General features: G+C 39.1%; 1 protein-coding gene and 1 non-coding gene across 2 annotated transcripts in view; one reads left to right on the top strand and one right to left on the bottom strand.

Annotated features, from left to right (window-relative positions):
• ATP6V0A4 (ATPase H+ transporting V0 subunit a4) overlaps positions 1-23,939 on the top strand; it is a 66,982-nt gene that overhangs the window by 11,947 nt on the left and 31,096 nt on the right. Inside the window, exons 4-10 of the mRNA XM_069087315.1 lie at positions 867-961; positions 4,049-4,174; positions 7,627-7,721; positions 10,182-10,308; positions 19,248-19,330; positions 20,229-20,322; positions 22,292-22,504. Coding sequence (XP_068943416.1) covers positions 867-961; positions 4,049-4,174; positions 7,627-7,721; positions 10,182-10,308; positions 19,248-19,330; positions 20,229-20,322; positions 22,292-22,504 — 833 coding nt within the window. The remainder of the gene's footprint in view (positions 1-866; positions 962-4,048; positions 4,175-7,626; positions 7,722-10,181; positions 10,309-19,247; positions 19,331-20,228; positions 20,323-22,291; positions 22,505-23,939) is intronic.
• On the bottom strand, positions 3,388-3,514 carry LOC138160718 (U6atac minor spliceosomal RNA). Its single transcript, XR_011168200.1, has one exon. It is a non-coding gene; the product is annotated as a U6atac minor spliceosomal RNA (small nuclear RNA).

Genomic DNA, 23,939 nt, shown 5'->3' with positions numbered 1-23,939 from the left:
CAGTTTCTGTGGCTTTCTGTAAGACTTACTTCACCTTTCCCAGTTTCCCCGGTTATTAGTGCCTTTCCCTCCTTACTCTCTATATATTTATGTGTGCTTAGTTATTTATATGTTGTCTACTCTATTAGAATTCAGTCTCCTTGAGGGCAGGGATTGGTTTTGCCTTTTACTGTATGTATTGTCATCTCTTAGCATAGTTCCCAGCACATAGTAAGCACTATAACAATAAATGTTTGTTGACTGATTAATTAAACCACCTTCTCTATCATGGTTCTCCAGGCTTGAGGTCAGGGGTCACAGAAAGAGATGAAATAAGCTGTTGATGAAGACTCAACCCACAAAGAAGTTCTCATTGGCAACATCTTTAGACTACTAAGTCTAGAGACAAGAAAAGGGGGGAGTGGGGTGGCAACTTGGCACAGTGAATAGGGCATGGGCCCAGGAGTCAGGAGGACCTGAGTTCAAATCCAGCCTTAGACACTTAAAACACACACACACACACACACACACACACACACACACACACACACACACACACACACACACACACTCGCCGTGTGTGTGTGTGTGTGTGTGTGTGTGTGTGTGTGTGTGTGTGTGTGTGTGTGTGTGTGTGTGTGTTGGGGGAAGGGGGGGCAGGTTTCAGAAACAGTAATGGGCTGAGCAGGCCAGGTAAGCTGGCCCAGACACCTTTCATGGTCTGGAGGTGTTGGTAGTAGAAGAGGAAGAGGCTGGGGGGTTTCTGGAGGACACTTCTCATGTTGGAAAGGTCCCTAAACCAGTTTCTCAGGAATAAAGAAACAAGATAGATTTCAAGGAAATGATCATTTCGCCTAATTTTGGCAATGTGTTTTTTTCCCTATTAGGTTTTCTAGAAGATGAGATGAAAGGGGAGATTGTGATCCAAATACCTGAGAAATTCCCACAGACACCTCTGCCTAGGGAAATGATTGACCTCGAGGTATGTTAAGGCTATTCTATCTGCAAAAGGCTTCTGTTCCCCTAGAGCATTGATATCTGGGCTGACATTGCCTCATTTACTGAAGAAGCTGAGGAAAATTGGCAGATAGATTTCTAAAAAGTAGAGGGACTGGCAGGAAGGGACCTTAGAGGCCACTTAGTCCTTTTACAGATAAGGAAACTGAGGCTCAAATAGGTTGTGACTTGCCCAAGGCCACATCAATAGTAAATATCAAAACTAGGATTTGAACCATATTCTTTGAGAGTCAGTGTATGATTTTGCATTTTGACTGCATCCATATTACATGAACTCTCCTTTACTCCTCCCCCTCCCCTTACCCCATCATGGGAAAGGAAATCAGATTAATTTACTTGATATATGGGTTTAGGACAAGGGCAATGAGTTTGGAGAAACAATGAAGTGAAGAGTGGAGAAGGGAGACATTGTGGCCTTTGACAGTCTCCTAGAGGGTTCCGAGTCTGTATCTTAAGGAGAATGGGAGAGCTACAAGGCAATAGGTAAAAGGAGAAATGCTTTGCTATGTAGTAGAGATCGTTCTGACTTCTGCTGCTGAAGCTGGTGGCCTTGGCATCAGGAAGAGGACTAGGTAATGGGAAGGAAAAGTCTTGACTCCAGCTGAGATGGAGTGGAATAAATTCAAGAGTGGAGTTTCCATGCACAGGGAGCTTAAGGCAAGACTACATGACGATAGGATGAACAATAGATTAGACAGTCCTCTCAATGTTTGATCCTTGGTCTTTCTCCCCTTGTGGTGTCATTCTTTCCTGGAGGGTACTTCCTCAGTCTTTATCCCCAGGGGACACTCCTCAATATTTGCCCTAGGTAAAAACATTGTCCCTTGGGACTCCAAATAAGATCCAACCATCTAGCTTGACTATTGCAGTAACTTATGGTGAGTCTGCCTGCCCAGTCCCTCCTCACTCCAATCCATCCTTCATTCAGACACGAAAATCTGATCATGCCACCTTTGTGTCCTCTGCCCCCACCCCACTCAGTCAGCTTCACTTTCTCCCTGTTGCTTCCAGGATCAAATACAAAATCCCTTTTGGTCGGTATTCAAAGTCCTTCATAACTCAGTCCCTTCCTGCCTTTCCAGTCTTTTTATATCTTACTTCCCCACACTTACTCATCTGTGCAATGATGCTAGCCTCCTGACTGTTCCACGAACAAGACACTCCATCTCTCAACTCTGGGCATTTTCTCTGGCTGTCTCCCAGACCCAGATGCTCTCCCTCCTCCGCCTATTGGTTTCTCTGTCTTCCTTTAAGTCCCAGCTGAAATTCACCTTCTGTAGGAAACCTTTCCCAGCCCTAGTGCCTTCTTTCTTGTAATTATTTCACCTTCTTCCTTTTCATTATTTCCTATTTGTCTTGTATGTAGCTTGTTTGTATATATTTGTTTACATGTTGTCCTCTCTGTTAGATTGTGAGCTCCTTGAAGGCATTGATGATCTTTTACCTTTGGGGGGGGGGGTATTCCCAGAACTTGGCGCAGTGCCTGGTAATAGTAGCCCCTTAACAAATAATCACTACTAATTCACTAGCTGTGCTGTACTGGATGAGGCAACTCCTAATTTTTTCTTTTTTTTTGCTTTTTGGAGGGCAATTGTGGTTAAGTGACTTGCCCAAGGTCATATGGCTAGTATTAACTCCTAATTTTCTAAGAATGAATTTGGGTGGTGTAATGTAGGGGTAAAAATTCTGAACCTGGAGCCAGGAGGAATTGGAATAAAAATTTTCCCCTAGATTTACAACTCTCTTTCCTCCTCTTTAAAATGAAGATAATGCTTAGATCAAATGAAATATATAGTGCAATAGTGAACTGCTACTGTGGATTGTTGAGTTTGTAACTAGAGTTAAGGCGTAGGATGGGGTCTGTGAATGGTGGAAGAGTATCCCATGGATTTTATGCTGCCTAAGTCAGCATAGATGGAAATGGGCATTGTATTTCTGCATCTGAATTTCCTACTGGATTGTTGGTCGATTTTATGTTGAGTTATTCCCAAACCTTAATTTTAGTTTTATATGGAAACATGTAATTTAGTGAATAGAGAGCAAGAAAGCCACTCCCTCCAAGGAAGAGCAGGGATCAAATTCTGACTCTGATACATGCTGGAGGTGTGACCCTTGGCAAGTCACTTAAACTCTCATTGCCCCAAACAACTCTCATGATTATAAATTGTGTAGAATGGGTCCATCTGCCTAGGAAGGAGTACTCAATAGTACCCTACACAACTGTTTTTTTTTTTTAACATGGTCAGATGCCACAAAGTAGGTGGGAATTCCTTAACCATATATGTGTTGTTTTATTTTATTTTATTTTTTTAAGCAATCAGGGTTAAGTAACTTGCTCAAGGTTACACTGGCCAGGTGTATCTGAGGCTGGAACCGATCCCAGGTCTCTGGATGCTGGGGCCGGCGCTCTTACTCACTCAGCCACCTGGCCACCCCCATATATGTGTTATAAAGGCCATTAGGACCTCTTCCATCTTTATCAAGGGGAATGCTAACCTTCTCTTTTTTCATACAACACTACACAACTGTTTTTACAAACAATGTAAAAAATGTTTGTTTACACACTTTCTCTCACACATGCACACACACTCCTAAAAGTCTTAGCACAGTTTGAAATATAATCAAATCTAGTCTAAATCATCCTTTGCTTTTCAAATCTTGAAATAAAGCCCTTTGTACCTCCCTAAGGTAGCTAGGTGGCACAGTGGATAGAGGACCGGATCTGGAGGTAGAAGACTCTTCTTCCTGAAATCAAATCTGGCCTCAGACACTAGCTGTTTGACCCTGGGCAAATCACTTAACCCTTTTTGTCTCAGTTTCCTCATCTGTAAAATGAGTTGGAGAAGGAAATGGCAAACTACTGCAGTATCCTTGTCAAGAAAATCCCAAATGGGGTCACAGAGAGTTGGACAGGACTGAAAAACAACGGACTGAAAGTAACTTGAGGAATGTGGCTATGTCCTTTAGTACTCTGAGGTTCTTAACTTATTGTTTCTACCAAGAGTGTCCAGGGCACTTGTAAAGTGGTTCCTCCTTTCTTTTTCTTTCCCAGATCATTCTGGAAAAGCTGGAGGGAGAACTACAGGAAGCCAACCAGAACCAGCAGGCTCTGAGAACCAACTTCTTGCAACTAACAGAACTCAAATATCTCCTGAAGAAAACTCAAGACTTCTTTGAGGTGATGATTTGGGCTGGAGTGATTAGAAGGATGAGAGTCCACACCCTTCTATTTGGGATACTGGTTAATTTGCTTTAGAATGGAAATAAATCATTCTCTGTTTTTATATTCCAGACTGGTGGAGCAGAAGGTGGTGTTGGGGGGAGGGGGAGTTGGGGTGTTGGGGTGAAGGGGAAGGGAAAGCAGCATTGAATAGTAATGGGATTATCTTTTCTTGGCCTGATAGAATGCACCCCAGAAAAGATGGGGTAGAGGACAGAGTCTATCAGGTGATAACCTGAACGGAGTAGAACTCTGTGTGTTCTAGACGCTCACAAACATACCTCAAGGACAAGGTAGATCAGTTGGGACCATAAGCTTGAACTCAGTTCTTTGAATGGAAAGTCTTTTTTCTTTTGTAGAAAGGAGTAACAAAAGAAACAGTTTTAAAAATTACATATGGTAGTATAGTCAAACATAAATTTAAAAAAAAAGAAAAAAAACTAAGGAGGAGAGAGAAAAATGGAAGGAACAGGAAAACAAGAGAGAAATAAGTTGTTTTATTTTCCTCAAAAAAAAAAACAAACCCACAAAACCCCAAACAAAAGAAACCCAGCTTGGAATAACATCTCACAGAAGGAAAATTTGTGGTACCTATACTTCCCCCTGCTGGCCGATATTTTATTTCCATGTTTTACTGGAAGAAATGGCAAGGTTATAAAACCCAGGGAGAAAAATATAGGGGAGAAATAGAAAAAAAAAACCCATAAAAATAGATTTGAGAATAGGAATGAAGGCTAAAGCAAGCATAGACATTGCTGGGAAATACAGCATAAAAATTCTGCCTTCTATTCATTTTTGATGGTACAGTGGGAATGAGCATTGGATATGTGATATCCAAAGACCTGTGTTCAAATCTTGCCTTTGTTACTTTCTATGTGACTTTGGGCAAGTCACCACTCTGTGAAACCTCATCTGTAAAATGAGGGGATTGGATTGTAAGAGACTCTCCACTGCCAGCCTAGGCCCTTCACTTGCTTGTACTTTCTGTCATAGATATAAGGTTTGCATATTGAAAATGTCCATTTTAAGTGGAATGAATGCTTTAATTGACTTAAAATTGTTGTTACTGTTAAGTCATTTCAGACTTTCTGTGACCCCATTTGGGGTTTCCTTGGGAAAGATACTAGAGTACTTTGTCATTTCCTTCTCCAGCTCCTTTTACAGAGGAGGAAACTGAGGCAAACTGTGTGAAGTGTCTTGCCCAGGGTCACACAGCTGAGTATCTGAGTATCTGAGGCCAGATTTGAGCCCAGTCTTACTGAGTCTTCCTGACTCCTGGCCCAGCACTCTATGCAACATAGTGCCATCTGGCTGCCCTGACTTAAAATGACCACCTTTGAAATTACTTTTTAAAAATACTTAAAAAATACCAAACAAGTGTTTACATTTTGTATTGCTTTCCCATTACAAAAAAAAAGCTAACATGATGCAATAAATTCAATTAGACAAAATATTTATTAATTGGCAAGTACAAGTAGTTTATTAAGTAGTACAAGGTACTATGTAGAAAAAAATAAAATGAAATAAATTATAGTTATAGCATCCTAGATCCTAGAGTGAGAAGGCAGTTCAGAGGCCCCCCTATCCCAAATCCCTCATTTTAAGGAACTGAGGCCCAACTAACAGTGGGATTTGAACCTAGAGCTAGAGCCAATATATTTTTTTTTAAGTCAAGAAAAATTTATTAAGTTCATACGGTGTTCTAGGCATTGTGCTGAGCCCTGGGAATACAAAGAAAGTTTAAAGAAAACAACAACCCCAAAACAAAACCAGCCCCTGCCTTCAAGGAGCACACATTCTAATGGGGGACACAATATACAAACAACTATGTACATACAAGATATGTTTACATGGTAAATTGTAGATGATCTCAGAGGAAAAGTGATGAAGTTTGGGGATTCAAACTGGACATCAAAAGGAAAAGACCCTGTCTTTGAAGGCAACCCAGCCACTGAATTTTCCCATAGGTCTCAGCAGCCCAGATCCTTGGTGTGGGCCTGAGGCATCTAGTCCATCTCAGTCTAACCTAGATACTCAATAATCCTTTTAACTGACCTTTCCCTATGGCTGTCAGACCACAGTAACTCCTTTCATTGTTTGCCCTTGGCTCACCCTAGGCTACTTACTACTCCTTACTTCCATCAAGATCTTTTCACTGACCCTTTCCCCCTTTTTCTTTACAAAAGTATCAATCATACCCCCATTAAATGGGACAGATTCTTAGAATAGAGCCAATATTCTTATTCTTAAATTCCAGAAGCTAAGGTTCTGGTAGAGGATATATTCTCTCATTTTATCCATCTACCATGATTTAGGCAGGACAGAGAGGACAATTCCTACTTGAGGTTAATTAATTTTGCATAGTGGCAAGTAGAATATAATATTTATACTATATATTATGTTATTATATATTTTTATATTATCTAGAATTTTAGAGCCCAACCCTCTCATTTTACTAATGAGAAAACCGAGGCCTACAGAGATTTGGTGATTTAGCCCAAGGCCATCTAGATGTGGATTTGAATTCGGGTCCCTTTGATTCCAAATCCATGTTGTGGTTCTAACTATTATTCTGACTCTTAGTTCTAGCACTGGATATTACATGAGGCAGTTTCCTGCAAGCAGGTGCAATGGACAGAGGGCCAGGCCTGGAGTCAGAATGACAGGCCTTAGATACTTTCTAGCTGTGTGACCTTAGGAAAGTCACTTAACCTGTTTGCTCCAGTTTCCTCATCTGAAAAATAAGGATAATAACAGCACCTGCCTCCTATGTTTTTTTTCTTATTTTTTAAAAACTTAATTTATTTACTTTTAGTTTACAACATTCAGTTCCACAAGCTTTTGAGTTCCAAATTTTCTCCCCCCTCCCAATGTAGGTTCTACAAATACCTTCACATTAAACCTTAGTCAAGTTGTAAAGAAGGATTATAACCAATGGAGTGAGTGAACAATAAGAAGGAATAAAACAAAACGAGAGAGAGAGCAGGTAGTTTGCTTCAATCTGCATTCAGACTCTGTAGTTCTTTCTCTGGATGGCCTCCTGTGGTTTTTGTAAAAGGCTTAGCACTGTGCCGAGCACACAATAGGTGCCACATAAATGTTAGCTATTATTACTTAATGTTGCTTCAAGACTAAACCGTTATTGTTGTCAAGCCGGCTCAGCTGAACTGCATTAGTGTCTGGAGGGAGCAGAAACAGGGAAAAGCAACAGGCATAAAAGGCTGTCCGGTTTGGAGTCCTACCCTCCCCGGGGTTTTTGTTAGGAAAAAACTGGGAAAAGCTTCCTTTGATGGCAAACAATAGAGCAGTTTGATGCTTTAATTCTCACAACCTTCAAAACAGGTAAGAGACACTGCCTTTAAGTGCCTTTTAAAATATGGAAATTCAGTGGGTTGTGTTTTGGCTTCCAGACTGAGAGCAGCTTAACTGATGATTTCTTCAGTGAAGACACCTCTGGCCTCTTGGAGCTGAGGAGTGTCCCTGCAGCAGTGGCCGGGAAATTGGGGTTAGTATATTGCCTCTGCCCACCCTCATGTCCTCAGCACCTCCTTTAATTCTTTTTTTTTTTTTTAAAGCAATCAGGGTTAAGTAACTTGCTCAAGGTGACACAGCCAGTTATTTCTGGGTGTGGTGCTGTCTGAGCCCAGATTTGATTCCAGGTCATCCCAACTCTGGGGCCGGTGCTCTTACTCGCTGAGCCACCTGGCCACCCCTAAGCAATTGGGGTTAAGTAACTTGCTCAAGGTTACATGGCCAGTTATTTCTGGGTGGGTGCTAAGTGTCTGAGCCTGGGATTCGATCTCCAGGTCATCCCGACACTGGAGCCAGTGCTCTTACTCACTGTGCTACCTGGCTGCCCCACCACCTCCTTTAATTCTGCTGGATGAGCTGGGCTCACTAAGATTCTCTTTCTATGTTCCTGTGCTTAATGTGTGTTCCCAGATGGACAATCAGATAGGACAATGCAAAGTCATTGTACAGTGAAGAAACAATTGACAGTGGAGGCTAGGTTGGGACAGAAGGGTAAAAATGCTGGATTTTTTACACTGAAGTCAGGAGCCCTTAGTCTCAATGTTTATTTACCACCTTGTGCAACCTTGGCAGAGTCACTTAAACTCATCTATAAAATGTGGATAATAACAAACCCCAACCAGTATTTCTTCTTCAAAAGACTTGTGTAGAGAGGATAAGAAGCAGCCTGGAGTGGTGGAGACAGGGCAGGTCATCCAGACTCTATGTCCTGGAACCAGCTCCCACTTCCCACCCATTCTGGCTTTATAACCTTAGACAACTCACTTAACTAACTTCTCTGGCCCGGCAAAGAGTTGGTGATCTGCATCTAGGGAGGGAGTTTTTTTTGTACTGATCAAAATCACAGGCCAGACCTTATATATTTAAGGATATACTAAAAGTCCTAATAACAAGGCTGGTCAGTGGCCCAGCATATAGAGAGCAGCACATCTAGATGCATGAAGATTTGAGTTCAAACGTGACCTTAGATACTAACTAGCTGGTTAACCTCTGACTGCCTCAAACTTCCTCATCTGTGAAATGCAGCACCAGGGTTGTGAAGATAAAAATAAGCTAATATTTGTAAGTTGCTTTGCAATATATAAATGCTATATATTATTGTTTTAAGCTTTGCAATATATAAATGCTATATATATTACTGTTTTAAGCTTTTAATAGCAGAAAAATTCATTTTTAGGACAACTTTTGGATGAGTTATATAATGCTAGGGTATATTGATTGGTTGTTGTCCTTCATTCTTGAAGAAGACCAAAATGACATCTTTATGCTAGAATCAAGTTTCAGTGTGTACGACTGGCTGATGAGACCAATACCCAAAGCTTTGCCTATTATAGAACAGGAAGGCAGAAGGCCTGTAAAGACCTTAATCTGACCCTGCTTTTACTCTTTATTTTTCCATATCTCTAAAATATAGAATGTTTCCATATAAGGCAATCCAGTTTTGAGTGCTGATTTGTGGATCCAGGTGATCATTTATACAATTGTCCAGTGGGAACACTTGTTGGCTTCAGTCAGTCAATATTTATTAAGAGTCTACTATGTTCTAGGCATTGTGTTGAGTATACTATAGATGCCAAATGTGTTATTACACTTTTTGCAATGGGTTTAAGGGAGAGAAAAACACTAATCTAAAAGTCAGTTGTGTCTCATCTTTTGGTAACAATAGATTTTTCATATGCCAAATGGAAAAAGTTATTGTGGAGCAGTAACATGAATTCAGAGCTGACCCATGAAGACGTGTAATCTTTTCAACATGAAGTGAAATTTTATGAGGGTTTGTGACAGGCATCATGTATTAAAGTCTCATTTACTTCCTTGGGTCACAAAATAATCCAGTAATAATATGTATGCACCTGTGCATATATACATGCACATACATAGATACACACATTTATATGCATATGTCATAATAATTCATGCTTATATAGAACTTTTTAATATATATTTTATTTTCCCCTCACTTACATGTTAAAACTATTTTTTTAAACATTTTTTTTTAAGTTTTGAGTTCCAAATTCTGTCCCTCCCTTCCCTCCCACTCCCTGAGATAGGAAGCAATTAGATATTGGTTTTATATGTGCAACTATGTAAAATATTTCCATTATATACAACTTTTTAATTACAAAATATTGTCTTTCCAAACAATCCACCGCATTAAGACTCTTGGCAGGTTGTAGAAATATTGTCTCCATTTTATAGATGAGGAAACTGAGCCTCAGAGAGGCTAAATGTTTTGCCCAAGGTCACAGCTAGGATATGGGGAGCTATGCGTAGATATTTTCCTGATGTCATGCCTGACTTCATGGACATTCTCATCTCATAGACCATTTCCTGCATGTAGATACTATATCTCTCTAAGTCTCTGCCATACTTGCTTAGCTGTTACTGCATATTTAAGTGACTTAGGAAAGGTTTGTTCTAATTCATTACTCAGGTTCACGGCAGGTGTCATAAACAGGGAGAGAATGGCTTCCTTTGAGCGTCTTCTGTGGCGAGTTTGCCGAGGAAACATCTATCTGAAGTACACTGAAATGGACACCCTCCTTGAGGATCCTGTTACAGTGGGTATCTCATCATCTCATGCTTCTCTACCAAAGGGTTATTTTTCTAAAACACTGGTTTTATATGTTGAGGGAGCCAATATTTGCTTTTTTAGCATTTTTTCCCTAAAAGTAGACTTTGTTCTTGTGAATTCACCATCTCTTCAATCTTTAGAAGAAATTTATTCAAGTTTCTAAAAAGAGTCATACTTAAAACTTGAACAAATTGCTTTTGGGTGGCAGAGATGATATCTATGAGTTTTATTGCTATACTTAGTCGGGAAGACTCCAAATTCAACATTCAGTGAACATTTATTAATTACCTACTATGTGCCAGACAGTGTTCCAAGCACTGCAGACATAAAAAGAAGCAAAAGACAGCTCCTGCCCTCTAGGAGCTTACAATCAAATGAGGGAAACAACATGTAAGCAAATATATGCAAAGCAAGTGCTATATAGGATAAATAGGAAATAAGACGTAGGTGTAACCCCAGATAAATTACTTAAGTAACTTCTTCCCATCTGTAAAATGGGGATGATAATGGACAAATTACTTAAGTAACTTATTCTCATCTGTAAAATGGGGATGATAAAAATAGCATTTACCTCCTAGGGCTATTGTGAGGAGAAAATGAGATATTTGTGAAGCTTTGCAAGCTGTAAAAAGCTATATAAATGCTAGTTACTATTGTTATTATTATGTGTTTGCTATTTTTATTTTATCAGTCACACAGTACCATGGCTGCCCCTTAGACTAAATCATCTTTTAGAATTACACCACTGCCAAGATCAACAGCTTTGAAAATTCCATCATCTCAGCATGACCTCCTATCCTTTTTTCTCTTTTGCTTATGCTAAATTTACTCTTTATCTTTGCAATGACCACTGGTTACTTGACCCATCCCCAATCTCAATTTCCCCCCTTACATTCGACATACCCAGCCTTGACCCTGTAGCCTTCCCTGTACTGTTGTACTACTTACTACCCAGCTTTGATAGACCAAACCCAAAATGCTACACCAGTTACCAACCTGAAATTCCTTATTTCCAGAACTGTTGTTCTCAGTCTGAAATCCTCATGGTTGGGCAACCTGCAACATCTGATTTCTCCATTTCTGTTCCAGGGTTTCTAAGTCCTGGAAAGTAAGTGAATTTTACCCATCTCAAATTTATGGTGCATAGCTTCAGATGGGTCTTTGCTGCTGTTGGACAATTTCACCTTTTCTTCTTTCCTTATTGATTCCTTATTATCTTCTTCCAAAAAGCGACTATTTAATTTTTTTTATTGGTATCTACTATTTTTATATCACATTTCCCATTATAGTTCTTCCCCTCACTTTATTATAACTTATTTGCTGAATGGCTAGAGCGCTGGACCTGGAGATAGAAAGACCTGAATTCAAATCTATCTTCAGGCACTTACTAACTGGGCAGTCCTGAGCGTATCACAATTTCTGCCTGCCTCAGTTTCCTAATAATGACATTTACTTCTCAGGGTTGAGGATAAAATAAGAGGATATGTATGAAATGCACAGAAAATCTTCAAGTGCTATATAAATGCTAACTATTATTATTGTTGTTGTTGTTAACCTCTGTTAACAAGAGAACACTTATAGTTTTGGTTTGCCTAGATTTTAGGCGAAGCATTTGACAAAGTGTGGTGTCATTCCTGCAGACAAGATGGAGAGTTGTAGGACAGACAGTGAAGTTGTTTAAGAACTAGTTGAATGAATGTATCTGAGGAGATGTCATAAGGAGGGGTGAAGAGGATGGGTCATTGGGAAGTAATGGGTATATTCTTTAAAATCCCCAAGAAAGAAAGAGCCATCAGTAATGTTTTGATGTGGATTTGGTAGTCAGGGTGTGATCAAAGAGTGCAAACTTGACCATTTGTATGATTTTGGGACCACTCACATTGTATATATTTGTTTGCATGTTGTCTTCCCCATTAGATTGTAAGCTCCTTGAGGGCAGGGATTGTCGTTTGCCTCTTTTTGTATCCCCACTGCTTAGCACAGTGCCTGGCACATAGTACGTGCTTAATGAATGTTCGTTGCTTGATTAATCTGTCAAATTGACGGGATTAGATTTCATTCTATGATCATACAATGGAAGGAGGTCTCCGGTAAATCTGGGAAGGCTGGACATGAAGTGTAAAAGATCTGGGTCCAAATGCTGCCTCTGATACTTAATGTTTAACTCTAGGCTTCACTTTTGTTGTCTGTAAAATAAGATATTGATACAAACTCTAGTACTTACCTCTCAGAGTTGTGAGGATCAAAAGAGACTATAGATGTAAAGTGTTTCGCAAATCTTAAAGTGCTATAAATGTTGGCTCTTTTATTTATGTTGGTTTTATGCTATTTAACACTTTATCCATATCTTAGACAAAGGCATAGCTAGCATACTTAATAGTAATACTTAGCATTTATATAGCATTTTCAAGCTTGCAAAATGCTTCCCCCCCCCCTTTTGGAGGGGGGAAGGTAGGGCAATTGGGGTTAAGTGACTTGCCTAAGGTCACACGGCTAGTTTTTTGTGTTGTGTCTGAGATCAGATTTGAACTCAGGTCCTCCTGACTCCAGGGCCGGTGCTCTATTCACTGCGCCACCTAGCCACCCCTTGCAAAATGCTTTAGAAATATCTCATTTGATCCTCACAACAATTCCTTTATTATCCCCATTTTCTAGTTTGGGGAAAACTGAAGCAAAAAAGGGTTAAATGACTTGCTCAGGGTCTCACAGCTAGTAAGTGTCTGAGATGGATTTGCACTCAGGTCTTCCTGATTCAAGGTCCAACACTCTATCTACTATGCCATCTAGTTCAGTGGATATGAATGATAGAAAACTAAGAGAAATGTTTGGTATATTGGGTTTCAGAATCCAAAAAGTTCTTCAGGTAGAATCTTATAAGATGAAAATTAATGGTTAAATATAAACTTGAAAAGCAGGGTGACATGGGGTCAGAGATCTGGCCCCAGGAGGCAAAGACCTAGAATCCTGCCTGTGACACATAATGGCTCCATGACCATGGATAAATTAGTTCAGATTTTAGGCTCTCCCTCTTCTCTCTCCTCAAACTCTCTAAACTTTTCATTGCATGCAGAAAAGTTGCTGATCTGCTTTGATAGAGGGTGTTGTTTTTGATTTTTTTTGGAGGGGGAAAGGTTGGGCAATTGGGGTTGTGACTTGCCCAAGGTCACACAGTTAGTTTTGTGTTAAATGTCTGAGGTTGGAATTGAACTCTGGTTCTCCTGACTCCAGGGCCTGTGCTCTATTTGCTGCACCACCTAGCTGCCTGGAGAGAGTTTTTTTCACTGGGAGATTCCTAAGCCAATGAAATCACAAGGCCAGTTTAAAAAAAAAGTAATTAAGTTTTAAAATTAACTTTAAAATCAAATTACAAAATGAAGAATTGTGTATAGATACCTGGTCATCTGAAAAAAAAAAGATCTAAAATTTTGTTGCAAGTTTATTGTAATTCAATAGGCTACTAGATATGCAGTCCTTTAGCACCTAGAGATATATTTGGGTATCATTTGCATTCCTAAAGAAAACTGTGGTGAGAGAAGAAAAGGCAAAAGCCAGGGAAATAACACAATTTTAGTGAGTGGGTGCCAGGAGAGTAATCATCTCCTGGAGACTAGTGATCAGATCTGGAGAATCTGGAGATTGCCTACCTACTTACTGCAAGGATTGTGCCTTGCCCCAATTAATGAACAAGCTTTAAGTTCCTCTTATTTGGTAGGTAAAGAGTTAATTTCTGGAGGTGGCTAGGTGGTGCAGTGACTAGAGCACAGGCCCTGGAGTCAGGAGGACCTGGGATCAAATCTGGCCTCAGACACTTAACACAAAAACTAGCCGTGTGACCTTGGGCAAGTCACTTAACCCCAATTGCCCTCCAAAAAAAGGAGTTAATTTCTATTTAATGTTTGTTTAATTGTCAAGGAAACCAAGGGAGGGGAAATTCCTACTCCTAACTTCCTCTGGTGAAGGAGTAATTTGTTACCTTAGTTTCTTCATCTGCCTTTGCCTCTCCCTCACAAGAGATTGAAAAGTGAGGAAAGCCTCGCTCTTCTGCTTTCCAAAGATGGTTTTTGGAAAAAAGCTTATATCTTCTACCAGAATAAAAAATCTTAAAACAAGGTTTTAAAAATGATTTGAACTGGTTTTATGTCAGGGGTATAAGAACATAAGGAGCAAATAGGTTACCTAAAACAGTGAAATATACTACTCCACAGCTGGTATAGTTATGAATTTTTATGGTAATATTGGAAAACAATATGGAATTATATGAGTTACAAAATGCATTCCAATAGACTATCCAGAGCATGCTTTTGATAGTCACTTATTACATGTGTTACTTCAGAAGCTTCTGTTTCCTCTTATGTAAAATGGAGTTGGACCAGATGAACGCTAGTAGTAATAACAAGCATTTATGTAATATTTTAAGGTTTTCAAAGCTCTTAAATAAGATCTCATTTGCTTCTCACAACAACCCTGTGAAGGAGGTGTTATTATTACCCCCATTTTACAGGTGAAGAAAAACTGAGGCAGAAAGAAGTTAAATGATTTGCCCAGGGTCATACAGCTAGTATTTGAGGCTGCATTTGAACTCGAGTCTTGTTGGCTCCAGGCCAGTCCCCTAGCTGCCTCTAATGTCCCTTTTAGCCTTAATTCCTGTAATAGGGAACAAAGATCTATTTGTACAAAGTATTTTTAGCACCTTTTATTGTAGAAACAAACCAAACAAAATGATAACAGCACCACTATCCAACAGTTGGATGAAGGTCAAAGTGTCTATAATGTAATGAGATGTTATGCTGACGTGGGAAATGGCAAATGTCAAGATAAAGAAACGGGAAAAGACCTACAAAGTGGCACACAGTGAAGCTTCTGACAACTCCTTAAATGTTGACTAACCCAATTTGGAACCTATCCGAGCTATACCCAAAGTGGGAACATAAAATAAGTAGGATGAACTTTATGTAAAGTCAATAAATTATGTATGTTAGATATAAAATCATAGATTTTTATTTGGAAGGGACCCTAGAAATTAACTAGCCCCAACTTCATTTTACAGATGGCAAATAGACCCAGAGACATGAAATGACTTAACCAAAGTCCCATTCATACTAAGTAGCATAGACAGGAAGCCAAGCTTTTCTACTTCCAAGTCTTGGGCTTTTTTCTACTACAGACTATATAAATATACAGAAGGTAATGCTTTCATTTAAGAGCCTTTGGACGGTTTTTATATTTGAAGATTTTATTTGTTGATGGTATTCAAAATTGTAATAAATTATAATAACAAAAAACTTTTAGTGTCAAGGACTTTCTCCTTTTTCCTTAAGTTTCATGTCAAAACACCACATTTCAATGACAAAGAGATCTCTCCTTTGCCACTTTCACTCTCTCCCCTCCCTTAACTGCTTGGGGTAGGGAGGGTCAAGGGTGGGTTGAACTCAGCAGTGGGATTCTTTCACTGCCTTAGTCGAAGGCATTGGAGAGTTAGGACTTGGAAAAGAGGGTAAATCTGAAGCTAAGATTTGCTATTTTTTGAGGACCTGTATAATAAAGTTAGTGGGGATACAAAACATAACCTTAGAAATTAGAGTTTAGTAAATAGAGCACCGGCCCTGGAGTCTGGAGGACCCAAGTTCAAATCCAGCCTCAGACACTTAACACAAAAAACTAGCCGTATGACCTTGGGCAAGTCACTTCACCCCAATTGCCCTCCAAAAAGCAAAAAAAAAAGTTAGTTTCTTTTCTTTGGTCACTCAACTGGAAAAGAAATGGACCACAAAGTCAGTCTGTGGAACCCAGAAGGGATTTGACTCAATGCTACTTAGTACTTGTGTACCCTGGGCAAGCCCTTCAATCTCTTTGGTCTACTCTTTTATTAACCCCCCAAAATGATAGCGTTTAACTGGACAATTCTATGATTTTATATAATTCTATGACTTAATGCTATGTAAGCAACTAATGATGATGATTACTAGCTAGCAATTGATAATAATGCTTTAATAAATAGGTCTTTAAGATTTGCAAAGTGTTTTACAAATTTCTCGTTTTTATCCTTACCACAGCCTTGAGCAGGAGGGGTGATTTTTATCTCTACTTTATTGAGGAGGAAACGAGGTAGATGGAGATTAAGTGATTGCCAGAGATCTTATAGCTACTAGGTGCTTGAGGCTAGATTTGAAGTAGCTGCTATGAGGTTCAGTGGATAGAATTCAAATGAATTAATCACTTAATCTCTATTCCCTCATCTGTAAAATGGAGACAATAATAACTCCTTCTTCCCAGGGTTGTTTTAAGGATAAAATGTGACAGATTTGTAAAGTGCTTTCCAAAGTACTATATAAATGCTGGTTATTATTTTTTGGTGGGGTATTTTAGGCATTTTTATTCAATAAATAACTTCAATAGCATTGTAAAAAGTGAACAACTATTAAAATAAAAAGGCACTTAAAACAAGATTGTGACTAGTAGGGAACAAGACAGGGCAATTTCCAATGGCCAGAGGCAAATGTACAATGCTTTGTTTTGGTACTTGTTGAAAATAAGAGGAAAGTAAAACCTGTGTTTACTAAAAAGGCAGAATTTATAGCTCAGGTGGCAAAATAAAAGTGTTAATACAAAATTTTGCAAAAAATGGTGATCAAATACATTAAAAAATTAGAACCAGGGACCAAAAGCACCAGGCTTTCAACAAAACAAAATAAAAGTGTTTTAAATTAAAAAGTATCTAGTCAGCAGACACCACATGAATTAAAGCCTTTATCTAAATAATATTTTTTAAGGACTGCTTTGCAGGATAGTTTGTAGTATTATGGGTCCTAGCTTGAATTTACAAATAAAGGCATAAAAGTTACTAGGCACCAGCAATATTAAAAAAAAAATTAAAAAAGTATTTAAAGTTTTGAGTTCCAAATTCTATACCTCCTTCCCCCCCCCCTTTAGATGGAAAGCAACAAGATTTAGGTTATATATGTGCAATTATGTAAGACATATCCATGTTAGTCATTTTGTATAAGAAGATTCAAATAAAAGAAAAAAAAAGAAAGTGAAAAATAGTATGCTTATGTCTGTATTCAAACAAAATCAGTTCTTTCTCTGGAAACAGATAGTATGCTTCACCATGAGTCCTTTGGGATTATCTTGGAGAATTGTACTGCTGAGAGTAGCTAAATTATTTATAATTCCTCATCGAACAATATTGTTGTTACAAAAATGTTGTACATTTAAACAAGTAAGTTTTAAAGTAGCGCATAGATTGGTTTTTTTTAAAAAAACTATTTTTCTCCTTCCTAATACTTTCAATTCATTCCACATTTTTAGTTCTCCTATAAACAGTAGGAAAATACTAATCAAATATTTTAAAAAACTTTTTTACGCATTTAATTCTCAACTTGCTTAAGTTAAAGCAATGTAATCAGAGGTGCTTCACAGACAAATCTCAGTAAGTTTAAAAGCAATATTTCTAACAGCCAATAGCTAAGCAGTTACTTTGGATTCAGTGTATTTGCAACTCAAGCCCTGATATTTTTGTAAAACTAAAATTCCATTTAATACTTAATGGATAGACCTCATCATGATGATTACTTTAACCATTTCCCTCTCAAAATATTCTTAGCATATCTTATATTCCCTAAAGACCTAAATATCAATAGCTCAGGAGGGAAAAGGTCAAAAAGGTACACTGTGACCTCAGCTGAGAAGGATCAAGATCCTATCTCAAATTTTCTATTAGTCCTTGGCAATGATTATAACTCTATTTGCAATATGTGTGTGTATGTATATATTTATATATACATACACATACACACATATGCATACACATATACATATACATGCATACTGTACATTTTCCAAACCTAGATAGGAAATACATACATGTAATGAGTTAGTAAAACCACTGCAGTATTGCCCTAAAGCTATCTTACTGTGACTATAAAAACTACCCCTGCAGACAATGCTGTGGACTTGCATAAGGGTGTTCATTTGCCCTCATACTTACTTAGGGCTGACCACAGTTATCATTGCACTCTTATAAATTGGATTTTTACCTGTGTCCCATTTTGCACCCATTTTCTCCTTTTCCAATTTAGCAAATTCTCTTCTGTCATGAATGATCAATTTTGCATTTATTTTCTCCTTTTCCAATTTAGCAAATTCTCTTCTGTCATGAATGATCATCAGCAACTTCTAAATCAGCAATAATGCAAAGCTGACCCAGCATAATTCCTACAACTACCCCAAATGCTGGTTATTATTATTGTTGCTATTATTATTATTCACTGTATCCTGTAACTAAAGCAAAAGTTGGTGATTTATGGATAGTGAAGAAAACACTTTGGACAAGTTTACATGTGCCATCATTAGAACAGATGATTTTTAAAATTCCAGGCTGTCTCTCTTTTTTGCAAGACTGGGCCAGACACTAGCAGAGTGGTTTTTTTTTTCTTTTTTGGGGGGGGAAGGGAGGGCAATTGGGGTTAAGTGACTTGCCCAAGGTCACACGGCTAGTAAGTGTTAAATGTCTGAGGCTGGATTTGAACTCAGTTCCTCCCGACTCCAGGGCCGGTGCTCTATTCACTGTGCCACCTAGCTGCCCCTAGCAGAGTGGTTTTTATATTTGAATATTTATTTGTTGATGGTAATTAAGGTTATTACAAATTATACTTATAATGAAAAATTTTGATCTCAAGTAAACTTCTCAAGACTTTTTCTTTTTTCCTTAGTTTCATGTAAAACACACCACATTTCAATGGCAAAGGGATCTCTCTACATATATTTTAGACCTGGTTGATGTGTTGGTTAATTTTGCTGAACTATTTTTCCTCTTTTTATAATGAGTATTCCTCTGGCAGGGGAAATATTGCAATGTTTGCTATCACAAAAGATTTCAATAAAAATAAAACAAAAACTAATAAAAATTCTGCGCTGATCTTTCAGAAAGAAGAGCTGAAGAAGAACATATTCGTCATCTTTTATCAAGGGGACCAACTCAAAAAGAAAGTCAACAAGATCTGTGAGGGGTAAGAAGAGCAGGGGGATGGCTATCTCCACCCTGAGTCTATGTCAGCATTAATTGGAGAGACTTGGAGCAAAGAGAATGTTTTGTGGGGCTGAGATCTTAAGGGCTACTAGGGTTTTCTGTTAACCATTCATCCCCACGTCTTGGGGCACATCTAACAATACAACCAGTTCTTAATTACTTAATTAAATTGTGGGAATCTGTCCCGGAGAGGGTCCAGATAAAAAAATCCACAGGTGGCTCAAAATAGTTTCTTCCCCCCTCCAAATGTATCACCAACTGCTAAGCCACTGGTTTGTTGTGGATCCCCTTTTCATCTGCTGAGCTCTATGGACCTCTTCTAAGAAAACATGGGGCAAGTTGCTCCCGCAGCATCACTGCTTAATTTGCTCAGGTTTTGTGGTTTGAAAGCAGGCCATTTATGAGCTAGAATTCCAGTGGTGCGTCCCAGTTATAATGAGTGAAATGGGAAATCCTCAGCCTAGAATTTGTTTCCCAGTTACCAAGAAATTGATTTTGTTCTAGGAAATCATTCATACTCCAAGTCTGTAACCATTTAAGAATTGCTAAGTTCTTTTGAAATATGGTGACTCAGGGGATAGGGTGCCAGGCCTGGAGTCAAGAAGACTCATCTTTCTGAGCTGAAATCTGGCCTCAGACACTTACTAGCTGTGTGACCCTTGGCAAGTCACTTAACCCTGTTTGCCTCAGTTTCCTCATTTATAAAAGGAGCTAGAGAAGGAATGGCAAACCACTCCAGTATCTCTGCCAAGAAGACCTCAAATGGGGTCATGAAGAGTGGAGCATGACTGAAAAACAAATGAAAAACTTTGAAAATATGGTAGAAGTTCTCCAGGATGTCTTCAGTAATGCTACATGGAATGTCTTTTGGCACACAGGTTTAGGGCCTCTGTCTATCCTTGCCCTGAAGTGGCTGCTGAGAGAAGAGAAATGTTGGCCAATGTCAATGTGAGACTGGAGGATTTAAATACTGTAAGTAAGAATTATTTTTTTTCTAATGGGGGTGATTGTGCTGATTCTCAGGAACCTTTTGAATGAAGTTCACAGCTGAGGCAGTGTGGTGTAGTGGGTAGAGTGCTGAGTCCAATCCTGCTTCAGATACTCCTCAGGCAGCTTGGGGAGAGACCACTGGATTGGGAGTCAGGAAGACGCTGGTTCAAATTTTGTCACAGATGGGGGTGATAATGATACCTACCTCCTGGGGTTGTTGTAAAGTTCTGGCAAGACAGTATTTGTAAAGCACTTGGCAAATGTTAAAATGCTATGTGAATAGCTATTTTAATTAATTGTGTGACCCTTGGTAAGAGCCTTAACCTTTCTGTGCCTCATTTTCCTAATCTGTAAAATGATAGAGGTGGACCCGATGGTCCCTAAGGTCTCTTCCAGCTCTAACTCCATGGTCCCGTGGTTTTCTGTTTTACTTTGCTATTTCTAGATGGTATATAGTGTCCAAAGGCAGGCACTGTGGCATACTAGGAATCATGTTCAATTTGGAATCTTAAGACCTGGGTTGAAGCCCTTGACTCCCTGTTGAATTAACAACTCTGAACCTCATTTTCCCTATCTATAAAATGGAAATAATAAGATTTACAATATTTAGCCCCTGGAGTTATGGTAAGGAGCAGATGAGATAAGGCATGTGAACATGCTTTGTAAATGGTAAAATACTATACGAACATGTCAGCTATTATTTTTAGGGCCTCACTTGAAATTTGACTGAGGTGTTCAAGGATCATATAGAATGTGAGATATAACCAGATGACAATCATGTGCCAATACTTGAAATTTACTCCATCATCACTCAGTGATTTGAGGGCCTATGTATCAATAAAGACAGAAACTCCTTAATCCTCTTCAATTCCAGTTATATTGACAAAACAGCGGGTCCCAGAATTCTAGAATTTGAAGGCCAGGAAGTAGCTTAAATTTCCTGTGTTCATTTTTCTTCTTCATTGAAAGTAAACTGGCCAAGAGGTGAAATAACTTACCCAATATCACACAGCTGGTTAGTGGTAGGTAGACCCAGGGCTAAATCCTAGGTTTTCTGAAGCATTGTCTAGCTATCTTTCCACCCATAATGAGGATGAAATCTGGTGAAACCTTGGTGTCTGAGACTCCTCTTGATTCAGAGGTCCTGGGTCACTTTGGCCTTTTCAAAGTTCTCTCAAAAGGTGGCCATCAACTTTCCTTATTAAATACTTAGGCTCTCTAAGAATCAAATATAGAATGTTGTTGTTTAGTCAGTTGTTCAGACTCTTTGTGACCCCAGTCAGGATTTTCTTGGCAAAGATCCTGGAATGGTTTGCCATTTCTGTCTGTAGCTCCTTTTACAGATGAGGAAACTGAGGCAAACAGGGTTAAGTGACTTGCACAGGGTCACACAGCTAGTAAGAATCTGAGGTTGGATTTGAACTCATGAAAATGAGTCTTCCTGACTCCAGACCTGGTGCTCTATCTGCTGAAATACTTATCTGCCTGTAGTGTAGTCATAGGCAAGACTCATAATCTCTCTGGGCTTTAGTTTTCTTCATCTGGGACCTGGGTCCAAATCCCATCTGATGCTGATTCCCAGTATGACTGGACAAGTCACTAATTTCCCTGAGTTTCTTCATTTCTAATATCAGGGAATTAGGTTAGAGGACCTCTTGGAGTCCATTCCAGGAAGTCCAATGGAGTCCAATCCATGAAGGGTTTGGGCTAAATGACTTCAAAAGTCCCTTTCAATTCTCTGATGCTGGGGTTGGAGGTGGATTAAGACATAGAGGTAGATAATCCCTGACTACGTATGATAAGTGTCCTCTGAATCACATAAACCATATTCAGTCTTGGAGCTCAGTAGAAGTCAAGGTCATCTCCAGGGGGGCCACAAACAGTTCCTTGTTCCCCTTTTTTGGAAGGTGTGTAATTACTCTCTCTTTTTCTGTTTATTTGGGTCTTGTAGGTCATAACCCAAACTGAATCACACCGTCAACAACTGCTACAGGAAGCAGCTGCCAATTGGTACTCATGGAGTATCAAAGTACAGAAAATGAAGGCCATCTACCACATCCTCAATCTCTGCAACATCGATGTCACCCAGCAATGTATTATCGCTGAGATCTGGTTCCCGGTGGCAGACACCGTAGCCATCAAAACGGCATTGCAGCAAGGAGTTGTAAGTAGCTAGAGGGAGCAGTGGAGAAGGGAGTTCTGAAGGTTTTTGGGGACCTATGCTGACCTCTTAGGTACCTTGGCCTCTTTTACCCCTCACAACTCCCTGACCAAAGCACCAAGATCACAAAGTGTCTTAGTGGAAAAGCTGCCATTTCCTGGGTAACAGCTCTAGGGCTCTCCTCTGTACATGGGATCACTGGAGAACACTTGGGAATGGTTGGACTCATGGTTGGCTTCTGAGTCATGCTGGATTTGGTGAGCAAAACTGATCTTCCTGCATTTTCCAATTCTATAAGCATGAATTAGATGCCTCTTAATGGCTAATGTTTATGTAGTGCTTACTGTGTGCCTGTTACTGTGCAAAGTGCTTTACAATTATCTTGTCTGATCCTTACAACACTGGGAGGTAGGTGCTATCATTACCTCCATTTTATAGATGAGGAAACTGAGGCAAGCTGAAGTTGTACTCAGTAAATGTCTAAGGCTGGATTTGAACTTAGGTCTTCTTGAGTCCAGGCCTGGTCCTCTATCCTAGAGCTCTAACCACTAGCATCACCTAGCTTATCGTGCTAGATGGTAGGAAGTTTTGGTTTAAATATAGTTTCTGCCAGATTGCCTTCTGGTTTTCCTAGTAGATTCTGTCAAATAGTCAGTTTTTCTTCCGATTGATGGGCTCTTTGAGTTTATATTCACAGTAAATACATTTTGTAAAACCAATATTGACAAATCATTGGAAAGCATTTCCAGTGCCTGTATGATTTATTTTGTATATGATTATGCAGTAGAAACGCAGTCCTTCAGGGTTAATCTTGAGAATAGTTAAGAGCTATCCTCTGGGGACTTGGACTTCAAATTTGAATGGGTATTGAGAAAGCATACACAGAGAAGTTGTTACACATGGATAAACCTGTCTAAAATGCACATTGGAGCTTGAGTTTACAGTGAGAGGGGTGTGTGTGTGTGTGTGTGTGTGTGTGTGTGATTCCAGCCCATGGGGTAATATACAAACTTTTATAGGAAACATCTGAGTGGACTTCCAGTAACCTTTGGACCTAAGAATTTGTCTAGTGATCAGCCATGAAATGGTGTCACTCCCTCCAGGAGTCACAGTAGGGTTGGCATTTGCTTGAAATCTTAATTTTCCCTTTTCCTTCTTTATGACTGATATCAGAGTAACAGTTGAGAAAATTTGTGAATAAGCATCCTCTACAAATAGCCTCTGGGCACATTTATGCTGTTGTTGAAATTAAAATTCAAAACTCAGGTCTTAATTGTGGTGATAAGAACCTTGCTGCATGTACTCTGACAGAAGCAGCAGATTGCTAAACTGATAAGAGTTTAACACCTGAGTACACAAAGCTATACAAACATATACATATCTCTCTGTATCTATCTATCTATCTATCTATCTATCTATCTATCTATCTATCTATCTA

Source organism: Petaurus breviceps, unplaced genomic scaffold, assembly GCF_028583685.1.
Source record: "Petaurus breviceps papuanus isolate PSGF00001 unplaced genomic scaffold, PetGlider_PUasm1.0 181, whole genome shotgun sequence".
NCBI lineage: Eukaryota > Metazoa > Chordata > Mammalia > Diprotodontia > Petauridae > Petaurus > Petaurus breviceps.
The sequence above is the reverse complement of the archived record's forward strand: the minus strand, read 5'-3'. Positions and strand labels throughout refer to the sequence as shown.